The following is a 12,207-nucleotide window of genomic DNA, read 5'->3' as shown; positions in this document are numbered from 1 at the left end:
AAATTTATCCTAGTTGCATATGCTTGAGTGGCATAGACAATTATCTGCTCCCTACCCACGTGATCATATACTAGCACTTTAAAGAATTTGGCTACTTTGATGAGTGAAATGTGGTAACTTATTCCATTAGCAATATTTTAATCTGTACCAGGAGATGGATTTCAAAACAAAAACACAGACACATGCATGTAAAAAAATGGAGTCGGTATTTGCAGGCTATAAAAACAAAGCCGCGGTCCTGGGGGGTTTGTAAGAACTGTTCTCCAGGGCCAACCAGAGGGCGTGCTGTGTGCCTTAGGCCTCCTGTGTTACACTGCCTCCCGCAGAATTCTGTGCCGAAGCCCAGGTGGCTGTGAAGGCCAAAGGAAGCTTGAATTACAAAGTCCCTTTAGCTCCCGACCCTGTCTTTACCACTCAGCCACAAACCCTCAGCCTCCGCTCCCACAATTCCCACCCCGCGCTCCAGCCCTGTGAACTGGTGGCAACTCCTTACCCTGTGTATTACTCTGTGCCCTTTGTCACTCCATTGCTCTCCTGGGAATCTGTGCTCTGGTACATCTTCAGAAGTAAATTCAATAATTCCTTTATTTAGCAATTCATGTGGAATACTTAAAGAGCAATTATACATTTGAAGCCCTTTTTCTGATTGACCAGCCAGATTGCTTGTATTTCTTCAGGAAAGCACTTTTCTTCTTGTATTATATTTGAGTTTTATCTGTCTGTTCATAAAAGTTTTTTCTTATTAGAATGTAAGTTCCCTAAGGACAGGATACACGTTTACTTTAATCTATGTACCTTCAGCACCTGGCATAGTATGCCTGGCATATAACTGGCTCTCAGTAAGTATTTATTAAATAAATAAGTACATCCAAAGCAAGAATACTTTACCTTACAAAGATTTAAAATGTATGTTGAAAGCTCTTTAAAATATAAAAGGTTTTATCAAAATGTAATTTTTATTTTATTTTATTATGTTTCTGAGTATTGTAGCCCTGCCTAACCTGACTAACTGCAGTGTGACCTGGCAGAGCTGTGGTTCCCAGTTCCCATTGAGCTGCAGACAGAGGGATCGGGGGGAGGTCTATCCTTGCATTGTTTCGAGCCTTTGGTGAATTTCTAGAGCTCTGGAAGAATTGAGTTTGACCATTTTGCCAGTGTTCATTTTGTCTTTATGGAGAAGTGTAATTTTTAGACATCCTCAGTTGCCAGAAGTGCTGCCCATCACAATTGAATTTTAATGTTACTAATATTATACAGATTTTAGGAAATACACCGAAGTACTTTCATAAATCATATTCTTATTCCCTAGTAAGGAAAATTATCAATCTAAGTAAAAAGTACACCAGAAAAGGTACCAGGAGGTGTGAGTTTTCCCCGAAAATGCTGCCTTGTGATATTGGCTCACCATCAGGCATAATCCCGTTTCTTCTCAGCCAACGTGATGGATTTAATGCTCACCCTGTCGTAGAATTGAGGTAATTGAGGTGGTTTTCCCAGGAAAAATGAACCAGCGCTATACAGGAATTCATATTACTTGGACTATGCATCTTTACTTAAATATAATGTCTACCTGATAGTTAGAAGAGTTATCTCAAACTCAGACTGAACTTGCCTAGACATTAGTAGTAATAGAAAATTTAATAAGGAGAATCCTGTGTACTTTGCCTTTCAGTTTTATTCTTTTGATTCTTTGAAATCAAGTGTTCCTGGCCTCAGAAGGAACTTGTATACATGTAAGAAGATGATTAAAATTTCATAAGCCTTGTATTTTGCTCAAGTCTCAGCATTTCTGTTCACTGGTTTCTGTGTAGAAACCTAAAGTTTACAAAATCATTTTTCAGAATGAATGTATAAATGTATTAAGTCTCTAAATTCATGGCTTTGTCTTCTCTTTTACTATACCTTGCATTTTGCCTACATGATATTTGTGCTACTTGAAGGGTTTTTTATTCTCTTACTAGGAGGTACACTAAGTGAAATCTACAAACTCGCAGACAAGTTTCACAGTGTAATCCCTGTGAGATCCGGCCACGAGGACCTGGAACTGCTTGACCTTTCAGTACCATTCCTTATCCAAGGAAAAATGCATCACTATGGGTATGTTTTTAACCTGGGAACTTTATAAATTAAAAATACTTCAAGAGTAATTTTTACTTTTATTATTTTACCCACTTGTTTCTGAATAGTCAGTGGATACTTAACTGAATACCAATTTATATGTACTAGATTTTTCATACATATTTATCGATTTGATAGCATATCTATTGAGTGCCTACAATGTGCTAGATATAAGCCTACCCAGAGAGTAATTATCATTTGTTTGCTTTCACAAGGATTTAACTACTTATAGAGAAAAGTTCAGAGCTGCAACCTAGTGACCGTGAAGTGATTGAATTCCAGAATTTCTGTGGCACAAAGTTACAAGTTAGTTGCCACTGAATAATTGGAACATATGAGAATACATTAGGCACTAGAAATAGATTTTTACCTTTGGAAGGAAGTAGTGGCGATAACATCTCCTTTCCTTCACTTGATGAAACAATCATCTTGGAAATGCTCTGCTTTGAGAACCTTGAATTAGAGAATACATCTTATACCCTTGCATACTCCTGTATTTGTAGCCATTGCTATTCATTGGTATAATATGTAAATCTCGATTTCAGCTGAAAACTGCATCCTGCAGTCACAATATCAGTATGCTTGTGACTGCTGAAGTCATTGGTAGGCATGTGGAGGTTGTCCTCAGTTCTGTTCCATATACAAAATATCAAACTTCAGGTATAAGTTGGAACTAGTGTGCCACTGAGTTAAAGTCTGGGTTATAGCTATTTTTACTCTGATGTGCCTGGTGTTTTTAATTATATCTCTCATTGGTCTCATAACCTCAGAGTCAAGTTCATCAAGATTTATCCAGCAATTAGTTCAAAACTAAAAGTTTATTGACCAGCCAGAATGGCTGGTTGATCATCATTCTGTGTACCACCAAAAGGTTGCTGGTTTGATTCCCGGTTGGGGCACGCACAAAAGGCAACCAGTTGATGTTTATCTCTCACATTGATGTTTCTCCCTTACTCTCACTTCCTCTTTCCCTTTTTCTTCTTCCTTCACTTTCTCTCTCTCTCTCTTTCTCTCTCTCTCTCTCTCTCTCTCTGTCTCTCTCTCTCTCTCTCTTTGTCTCTCTCTCTCTCTCTTGCTCTCTCTCTCTCTCTTCCTCCCTCCCTCCCTCTCTCTCCCCCCCTCTCAAGCATGTCCTTGGGTAAGGATTTAGAGAATAATAATAAATAAAAGTTTATCAAATTTTGTTTGTTTCTTTTATTTTTAAATATATTTTTATTAATTTCAGAGAGGAAGGAAAAGGGAGAGAGATAGAAACATCAATGATGGAGAGAGAATCATTGATTGGCTGCCTCCTGCACGACCCCTACTGGGGATCGAGCCCACAACCATTGTACTTGCCCTTGACTGGAATCAAACTTGGGACCCTTCAGTTCGCAGGCCAGTGTTCTATCCACTGAGCCAAATCAGTTTTGGCTTTAATTTATTTTTTTAAATGTGCATACTCGAACAGCAAAAATAAGTTATAATATGAAATGAGTTATAATAAGTTATCTTAAAATGTTTGTTTTTGTCTTATTAATTTCAGATGTAAAAGGTGTTCTAGTTTGAAACCAATACAAAGTCTAAATAATCTGGTTGATAAAACATCATGGATTCCTTCTTCTGTGGCAGAAGGTTAGCTAAATTTCTTTGTCCTTCAAATTTTACTCTCTTTATGTCAGGTGATCTCACTGATTATATTTCAGTATTTGTGGATATAGTAAAACCCAGAGCAAAGTGATTGTAATAAAAGTATAAAGTAAATGCTTAAAATATTTGGAAACTTAACTTTCAAGCATCTGCCAGTATCTTGTAATTTTTACTTTTATTTTAATGTTCAGTAATTTGTTTTAGTATTAAGTACTGATCACAAATACAACTTCTTTTATTTTTTAATATATTTTATTGATTTTGTACAGAGAGGAAGCGAGAGAGATAGAGAGCTAGAAACATCGATGAGAGAGTGTCATCGATCAGCTGCCTCTTGCACACCCCCTACTGGGGATATGTCCGGAACTAAGGTACATGCCCTTGACCGGAATTGAACCCAGGTCCCTTCAGTCCCCAAGCCGACGCTCTATCCATCGAGCCAAACCAGTTTCGGCCACAAATACAACTTCTGAAAAATCTCTTTAGCTCATAGTACCTTGAATTTAAAAGAGAGTTCAAGATACCAGTAGCTATTACAACTTTTGCCCAACACAGTCTTTAGCTGGAACAATTATCTTTTTACTTCACATGTTTAACTGGTCGCCTAGCCTTGGCTTAGAACTCTTTCAGTGACAGGGGACTCATTCACTGCAAGGCAACATATTCCCTTAGTTTTTAGGCAGTTTCCGATAGTCAGGCAAACTGTGCCTGCCTATAACCTGGGCCACATTCTGTTTACTAGAATTAGAGTTTATCTGTTCATCTGTTCCCTCTTCCAAAGATCAACAGACTCTGTACATTTGAAAATATCTGTTCAGCCTTCAGTTAGTCTTTATTTGTCCAAGCAAGCATCTCACTTCCTTTGTTACTTTCCCACATTCCTTCGTATTTTATTTCTCCTCAGTAAACATTTCACTTTACCAATACTCTCCTCAAAGTTTAGCATTCAAAGCTGGAAATAGGGCTGCAGATATTGGCCACTTCAGAATACAAACAAAACTTTTATTTCCCTAAAATTGGACACTTTGCTTCTCTATGGCCAGAAAATTTCATTGTACAGCAGGTTCTTGAATAACATAATTTTGTTCATTGTCATTTACTTGTAACGTTGAGGAGTTGCCTTAGGAACTTAACTCTTGTTTATATCAATTAATCTCTGGTAAAATTGGTTTTATTATATGTTGTTTTGCCACAGTTCCAAGTTGTAAAGAACTTATTATATAGATTATATTAATTTTTATAATAATTTGTATACTTGGTTTTGTTTTCCTTCTCTTTTAATTCAGCTATACGGTGCTGCTATCTCTTACTTTGTTTGTGGCCCAGTGAAATTCCAGGTTACTTTCACATGAGCTTCCGGTCAGACAGCATAGTCTTCCTGTCTTATTTATCCTTAATGCAGTTGTCTGTTTGTATGGTTCCTCAGAGTAGGTTTTGTGTTCATATTTCTTGGTTTTAGCTCAGTGTTAACCTATTGAGACCCCTTAAGTCCCAAAAGTCAATTTCTCTGTATTAACAATCACTGCACAACTGTATGCCCTAATTTGTTCTTCTTAGTTGCCCCCTAATTAATTCTGTTTATTCCATCCTATAAACATATTGAATGTCTTCCATTTCGAAACACAAAGATGTTCATTTAACTTGTAAATTTTCATATGATTTATTATTTCATTAATTTCTTCATCTTAGTAAATTATGAAATCTCAGATTCCGACATTTTTGTCCATTTATCTGGTGATGTCTCTTAAAAAATAAGTGATCCCTATGCCTGTAGTACAGAGGGGAAAGACATGTTACATAGTCATAAGTATTGACCTGCATGCTATTTTCCAGAGCATTCTGGTACTTTATTTATTTTTTAATATATTTTATTGATTTTGTACAGAGACGAAGGGAGAGAAATAGAAAGTTAGAAACATCGATGAGAGAGAGTCAGCGATCGGCTGCCTCTTGCGTACCCCCTACTGGGAATATGCCCACAACCAAAGTACATGCCCCCGACTGGAATCGAACCCGGGTTCCTTCAGTCCCCAAGCCGACACTCTATCCATTGAGCCAAACCAGTTTCGGCTGGTACTTTATTTTTGTCTTTCATAAGGTTAACGTAATAAATTGAATTTCATTAATCAATTTTTAAGTTTTCTATTAAGATCAACTAATTTTAAAGGTATGTTAATATTTAGTAAAAAAATATATAGCTGTTTATAAGTCATTGCCTCTATATAAATATATTGTAATGTTCTAAAATGAGCTCAATATGTCGATATTAGAGAACAAAAATATATAATCAATAGTATGTATATGTTTTTCTTTCTCTTTTAAATTCTTTCAGTAGACAAAATTAACAGGTACATACTATCAGAAAACAAATTCGTATCATGTCCTCTATTTTTCCCTTCACTAGTATTGGGTATTGTACCCCTTCAACATATGTTTGTGATGACATTCACTCTTGATGATGGAACAGGAGTATTGGAAGCTTATCTCGTGGATTCTGTAAGTAACAGATGGTGAAGATATTTCTAACTAAAAATAATATTTTTTTAATTTTAACATTTATTCATATCTGCTTGATTCCTAACAAGATTTAAGGCAACATAGAAAAAAATATGAGTGTGTAGATCTTAAATTGTCTATGTGTTTATCTCTCTTTTGATATTATACTATAAATCTTAATGTCCAAAAATTGAAAAATTGAGGAATAGGAGTTTTAGGAGAGTCATTTTTTTATATCACCCAGAAAAAAAATCTGTTCCAGTAGCAAAAGGCAGAGGATAGCCACACCCTCTAGGCATTAACTGTCAGCATTCCCAGGCTTCTTAAGCCTCCGCATTTCATAGAGGAGCACAGTTACGTTGGTAGGAGATAGTGACACGGGGGAAGCTAGGGAGCTTTCCACAAGACCACCCTCATTGCCAGCAACAATCCCAAGTTTGGGATTTCCCGACCATCCTCACTCTGACTCAGGTTACAGCTTCACAGGTCCCCACGACCACCATTAGTTTTGATAATTCACTAGAAAGACCCACAGAATTTACTGAAAGCTATTTTTCCCCCTCTCACCTCCCCTCCCACACTCCCTCTGGTAGTCACCACACTTTTGTCTATGTTCAGGAGTTTTTAATCTTTTTTTTTTTTTTTAATATATTTTATTGATTTTTTTTTACACAGAGGAAGGGAGAGAGATAGAGAGTTAGAAACAACGATGAGAGAGTCATTGATTAGCTGCCTCTTGCACTCCCCCTACTGTGGATGTGCCGGCAACCAAGGTACATGCCCTTGACCAGAATCCAACCTGGACCTTCCAGTCCGCAGACCGACGCTCTATCCACTGAGCCAAACCCGATTCGGCAATCTTTTTTTTCTTTTCTTTTTGCTCAGTCTTTCCACACTCCATACCCAGCTGCACCCACCTACACCCCATGCTATCTATGAGTCTCTTTATTTTACTTGTTAGTTTTACTCACCATTTGTAATAAAATTATAGTTTATTACAGCTGAAGAATGAAGATTAAAATATCCGAGGGAAAAGGTACATAGGGCAGAATCCAAGAAAGTTTTGAATGTGGTACTTTCTTTTGTCCTCTCTCGTGTTGTAGAAGACAGCAGACAGAGTTACTTTCCGCAACAGTGTGTAAGGGTACATGGAGCATTGCTAACCAGAGAAGCTCCGCTGAGCCTCAGTGTCCAGAGTTTTCACTGGAGTCCCGTCACGTAGTCGTGGATGAATGTACACGTGACAGTCTCCAGCCTTCCTCCTCACCCCCTCGCAGTGGTCAAGCTAATACAGCTTGACACAAACTCACATTGTTAGACTATCCAGTGTGACCCCAGCAAACAAGGGCACTCCTATCAGGCATGACATCCCAGGGCTTAAAGATGACCTCCCAAAAGCCAAGGGAGAGGCTGGTAACATCATTTTTTTTTACCATACACCTTGTGAAAGAATCTGGGGTAAGGCGGAGAATGTTTCTCCTGCCTAAACAATTTGTCCATTTATTAGATGAATGTTTAATGAGCACCTGCTATGTGCCAGGCACTATTCTTTGTGGTAAAGACATAGCAGTGAGCAAGGCAAGAAAAATCCCTTTCCTCCTCGTATTCTAGTCCCCTGTTTCCCCGAAAATAAGACAGTGTCTTATATTAATTTTTTCTCCCAAAGTTGCGCTAGGTCTTATTTTCAGGGGATGTCTTATTTTCGGAGAAACACGGTAGAAGAGGAAAAAGTTAAATAAATATGTTGTACTCTTAATACATGTTTTAGGCACTCAATATATATTATTAGATAGTAACCCTCCCTGTTTTCTGATTATTGTTAAGTCAGAACCATTTAATCCAATTATATATCTCAAATCTGTTATTAAAGTAAATCAGATTTTAGAGTTCAGACTAGCACTGTCATTTATGAATTCTGGAATCTTGATAGCATGACATAGTCTAGATTATTTTAATTAGATAGTAATAAAACAGGGGTGGGCAAAAGTAAGTTTACAGTTCCTATGGAAAAAAATATACAGGATTATGATTATTACAATAACCCTATTAACTCAAAAGAATGTCTGTACAAATGTAAACTTTGCCCACCCTTTTTATATTAATTATAACTTGAATTAAAGATTGATATAATTTCCTTTTTCTTCTATAATTTTTTAAGGACAAATTCTTCCATATTCCAGCATCAGAAATCCTAACCAATGATTACCTTCAGGAAAGTATGGATATGATTATGAATATGCTTTGTCCTCCAGGGAAAAAAATTGGTAAGCCATAGTATTTGCCATTCATTTTTTTTAAAAAAATAGCGCCAGCACATATCTAATTTATGAACTTTTAAATTCACAGTTCAGCACTCAACCTGATTCATAGTTCAGCCCTCAAACCCTGAGCCACACCAGCTGGGCTTATAGGTTATTTTTAATCAGGCTTTATTCACATGCAAACTTTGAAATGTGAATCCAAATAAATTACTAAGTAGTGCTTGCTGAGTGTATAATGTACCTTTTGATGAAGACAGTGGCAGCTATAAAATAGGTATGAATCATAGTTCCTGAAATGAAAAGGTTTTTTAATTATTTTGAAATACAATAAAAGGGAGGCAGTTTTGAGAATAAGCACATTTGACACTCTGTTTATACATGCAAATATTTTATTTGCAATTTTGTTATCAGGGAGGAAAGTTTTATAAGAAACATTTTCTATAACAAACTCCTTTTAGCCAGTTTAATTAATTGGTAAATTTTCTATTCAGTATTAACTATATTCAGATTTTACAGTCTTTTATTTTACTCATTATTTTTAGCAGCTTTAGTTGCTTTTGATTTAACATTTGGTTCATCACCCAAATCTTCAGGTCAAATTGTATAGATTACTTTACCTAAAGCAACTGAGTGTTCCTTTTGTGGCCATTATCTGTTTTTACATTGAAACTTGCAGATCTAAATAATATTAAGATAGTATATTAATAATAATGTTTTAATAATATTCTATCAGTAACAAATTTTACCAGCTATAGATTTAACTGTTCATTTAACTTTTATAGTTTTTTTAAAAAAGCATAAGTTTATTGATTTCAGAGAGGAAAGGAGAGGGAGAGAAAGATAGAAACATCAATAATGAGAGAGACTCATTGATCAGCTGCCTCCTATACAGCCCCTACTGGGGATTGAGTCCACAATCCAGGCACATGCTCTCACCAGGAACCCAACTATGACCTCCTGATTCATAGTTCAGCACTCAAACCCTGAGCCACACCGGCTGGGCTTATAGGTTATTTTTAATCAGGCTTTATTTTTCCCTGGTCAGTCTATACATTTTATAGCAATTCTACAAAGATAGTTTTTTATACATTTGTACAAAGTTTAACTTACATTTATTTGATGGCAGTTTTAATTTTTGTTGGCTATTTAGATTCTTTTGGATAGATATCTGGAAATAAAACTGCCATTTCAAAGAGCACAGGTCTGGTAGGCTTTTGAAACATACTTCAAAATTATTTTTCAGTAATATTTTACCTATTTATAGTCTGTCCTGCTTGACACTCGCCAATATTGAAGACTAGATTAAATATCTTTCAAATTCAAATTTGAAGGAAACCTTCAGAAACCTTTCTAGGTGTTTAAATAGACTTGTTGTGGTCATAACCAAAGCTTGGAAATGGCATCGATGGCTGCCAACTTTGCATTGACTCAGTACTTGGTACCTGTAGTTTTACCTTGATAAATGTAAGGCGTTCAGCTGATTTGAGAAATTCTAGATTGATCTGTTTCTCTGCAGTTAACCAAGAGAGTAAATAAATAAAACAGATTAGTAAACAATTAGCAGGGGGAAAAGGAATAAAAATTTGGAATGAGGTAATTTATAACATTCTCTATCAGACATTCTGAAAATCCCACATTACTTTTTCCTGATGTTAGAAAAAGTTCAAATTAGTCAGAATCACTATAAAATAATAACATATGTAATTTGGAAGAGTAGATAACATTACATTTAATAAGTATATTTATTTACTTTTCTATCTTCAAATTAAATATGTTAATTTTTCTAGCTAAGTATTATGCTTAGATATGCCAGAGATACTTGTTTAATTTTAATGGGTAAGTAACATTTTCTTTTGGATTTGTAGATACATACCCATGGTTGGAATGCTTCATCAAGTCGTATAATGTCAGAAGTGGAAAGGAGCAGCAAATTTGCTATCAGATTTTTGACACCACAGTTGCAGATGATGTTATCTAATATTGACATTCAACTTAGCAGATGTAAACTAATGTAATTTTAAAAACAGTATTTTTTTTTCTCTGAGATTGCTATAAACATGTAAAAGTTTTAACTCAGTAGTTTATTTTCCATTGTAAACACCATTTAATTTTTTAAAAATAGACATTGTGTTATCTTAACACCTTGTTGTAAGTTGAAAATGTTCCTGTTACTCAAAAATATCCAGTATGATGGCAGCTAGGGTTATAAAAGAAAGAGAGAGAATGAGTAAATGAAGACTTTTGCTTTCTCTTCATAGACCTTTGGAGAAGCTATTTTGTTCCCTGCATTAAAGTTCCTTTTGCATTGGTTTGCCACTGATTTCTCTGTCATCCCCCACTCCTGGTTGAGCTGCTTTCCTGCCTAGGTTTTTAGATCAGCAGTGTGAGTTTAGCATGGTTATAAGATTAGAAGATACCCTTGCCTGAAATCTGAGCTTTGGCTGAGTTCAAGGTATGTAGTGCATAGTGGTTTGGTTTGGTTTTGGTTTTGTACAAAGGGATCTGCTTAAACAAATACCCCTCAAAAAAACGCTTGTTCAAATGAGTCGCGGTGTTCTTTAGAAGTCATTCTATTTCATCATGACTTAAGAAAGTGATCAGATTCACCTTGAATGTATCTGGGTGCTGAGAACGTGGTGTACTTTTTTTTTTTTTTTTAACCTGTGTTTACCTATCACTCCTTTAAACTTGATTTATGAGTCTGTAACTAACTGTGAACTGCCAATGTATTCTAAGAATAATGAGCACAATCATTACTGTCAGGAATTCTTAGAGCTGATAAATTCTAATAATTTGGTTATCTATAAAACACAGAACGAGGAGGAGAAATACTGTTAAAACAACTGAAAAAACAAAACCATGAGTATGTAGTTTTTAAAAACTACTCTATATAACTGTATATATGTGTACATTTATGTATATTTTTTGTTAAAGACTGAGAGATGCAGATTTTTCTAGTTCAATTGTGAATAAATGCACATAATTCAGCTCTTTTGTTTGTTTGCCCTATTTGAACTCAGGCATGATTTGAATCAAAGCAGGTATGTCAGTACAACATATGTAGGACTCTATGCACCAGGTACTGTGCTAAGCACTTAACATGCATTTGAGTTTCACAACAACCCATTTTCCTGATAAACGAAGGCTTGATTGATGAGCTGACTTGTCCCAGCTCATGCGTTATTAAATGCTAGTCAGTACTCTCCAGAGGCTGCACTGTTCACTCCTTGAGGATTCGGGAGCAGAAGCTGGCCTGGGGTTTTCTGAAAATGAGTCCTGCCTTAAACATCTGAAACATTGGGAATGAGAGGAATAAGTGATGTGTCTCCTTACACTCACCAAAAGGTTTTTAACATCTTATTTGAAAGTAATAATTGAATGTGTGGTTTCCTCTGCTCATAACAACTCTAAATTCTAGTTTCTGAACATGTCAGCACATCTCCAGACCTAACTACCCATCTTCCCTCCCACCAAATTACCAGCTTGTTGAGACAATGAAGAGAGACTGGTGCTGCTGTTTTGGGGATTTAAACTCTTGGTTGGAGACATAAACTTGAGCAGGTAAGTGTCAGTGCTGCTGGCATGCTTGGGCTACAAAGCGGGGAGAGACCTTCCCTCTGCCCGCAGGAAGCACCGGTCTAGAAGAGTAGGGGCCAACGGGGCCCCAGGCTCTCAGAGTCACCTGTGCTGTCTCCAGAGGAAG

The 12,207-nt window shown here is 36.3% G+C and overlaps 1 protein-coding gene across 7 annotated transcripts in view; it reads left to right on the top strand.

The window, feature by feature from the left end:
• POT1 (protection of telomeres 1) overlaps positions 1-11,491 on the top strand; it is a 59,808-nt gene extending 48,317 nt beyond the window's left edge. For all 7 annotated transcript variants that reach the window (XM_036425902.2, XM_036425950.2, XM_045576501.1 and 4 more), the window contains 5 exons: positions 1,962-2,097; positions 3,644-3,732; positions 6,152-6,243; positions 8,402-8,507; positions 10,370-11,491. In XM_036425902.2, the coding sequence (XP_036281795.1) occupies positions 1,962-2,097; positions 3,644-3,732; positions 6,152-6,243; positions 8,402-8,507; positions 10,370-10,482 (536 nt within the window). In that variant the 3' untranslated portion in view covers positions 10,483-11,491. The remainder of the gene's footprint in view (positions 1-1,961; positions 2,098-3,643; positions 3,733-6,151; positions 6,244-8,401; positions 8,508-10,369) is intronic.
• Positions 11,492-12,207: the final 716 nt, after the last annotated feature.

The sequence above is a fragment of the Pipistrellus kuhlii genome, unplaced genomic scaffold (assembly GCF_014108245.1).
Source record: "Pipistrellus kuhlii isolate mPipKuh1 unplaced genomic scaffold, mPipKuh1.p scaffold_m20_p_10, whole genome shotgun sequence".
NCBI lineage: Eukaryota > Metazoa > Chordata > Mammalia > Chiroptera > Vespertilionidae > Pipistrellus > Pipistrellus kuhlii.
Note: the sequence above shows the minus strand (reverse complement) of the source record. Positions and strands in the feature narration are given on the sequence as shown.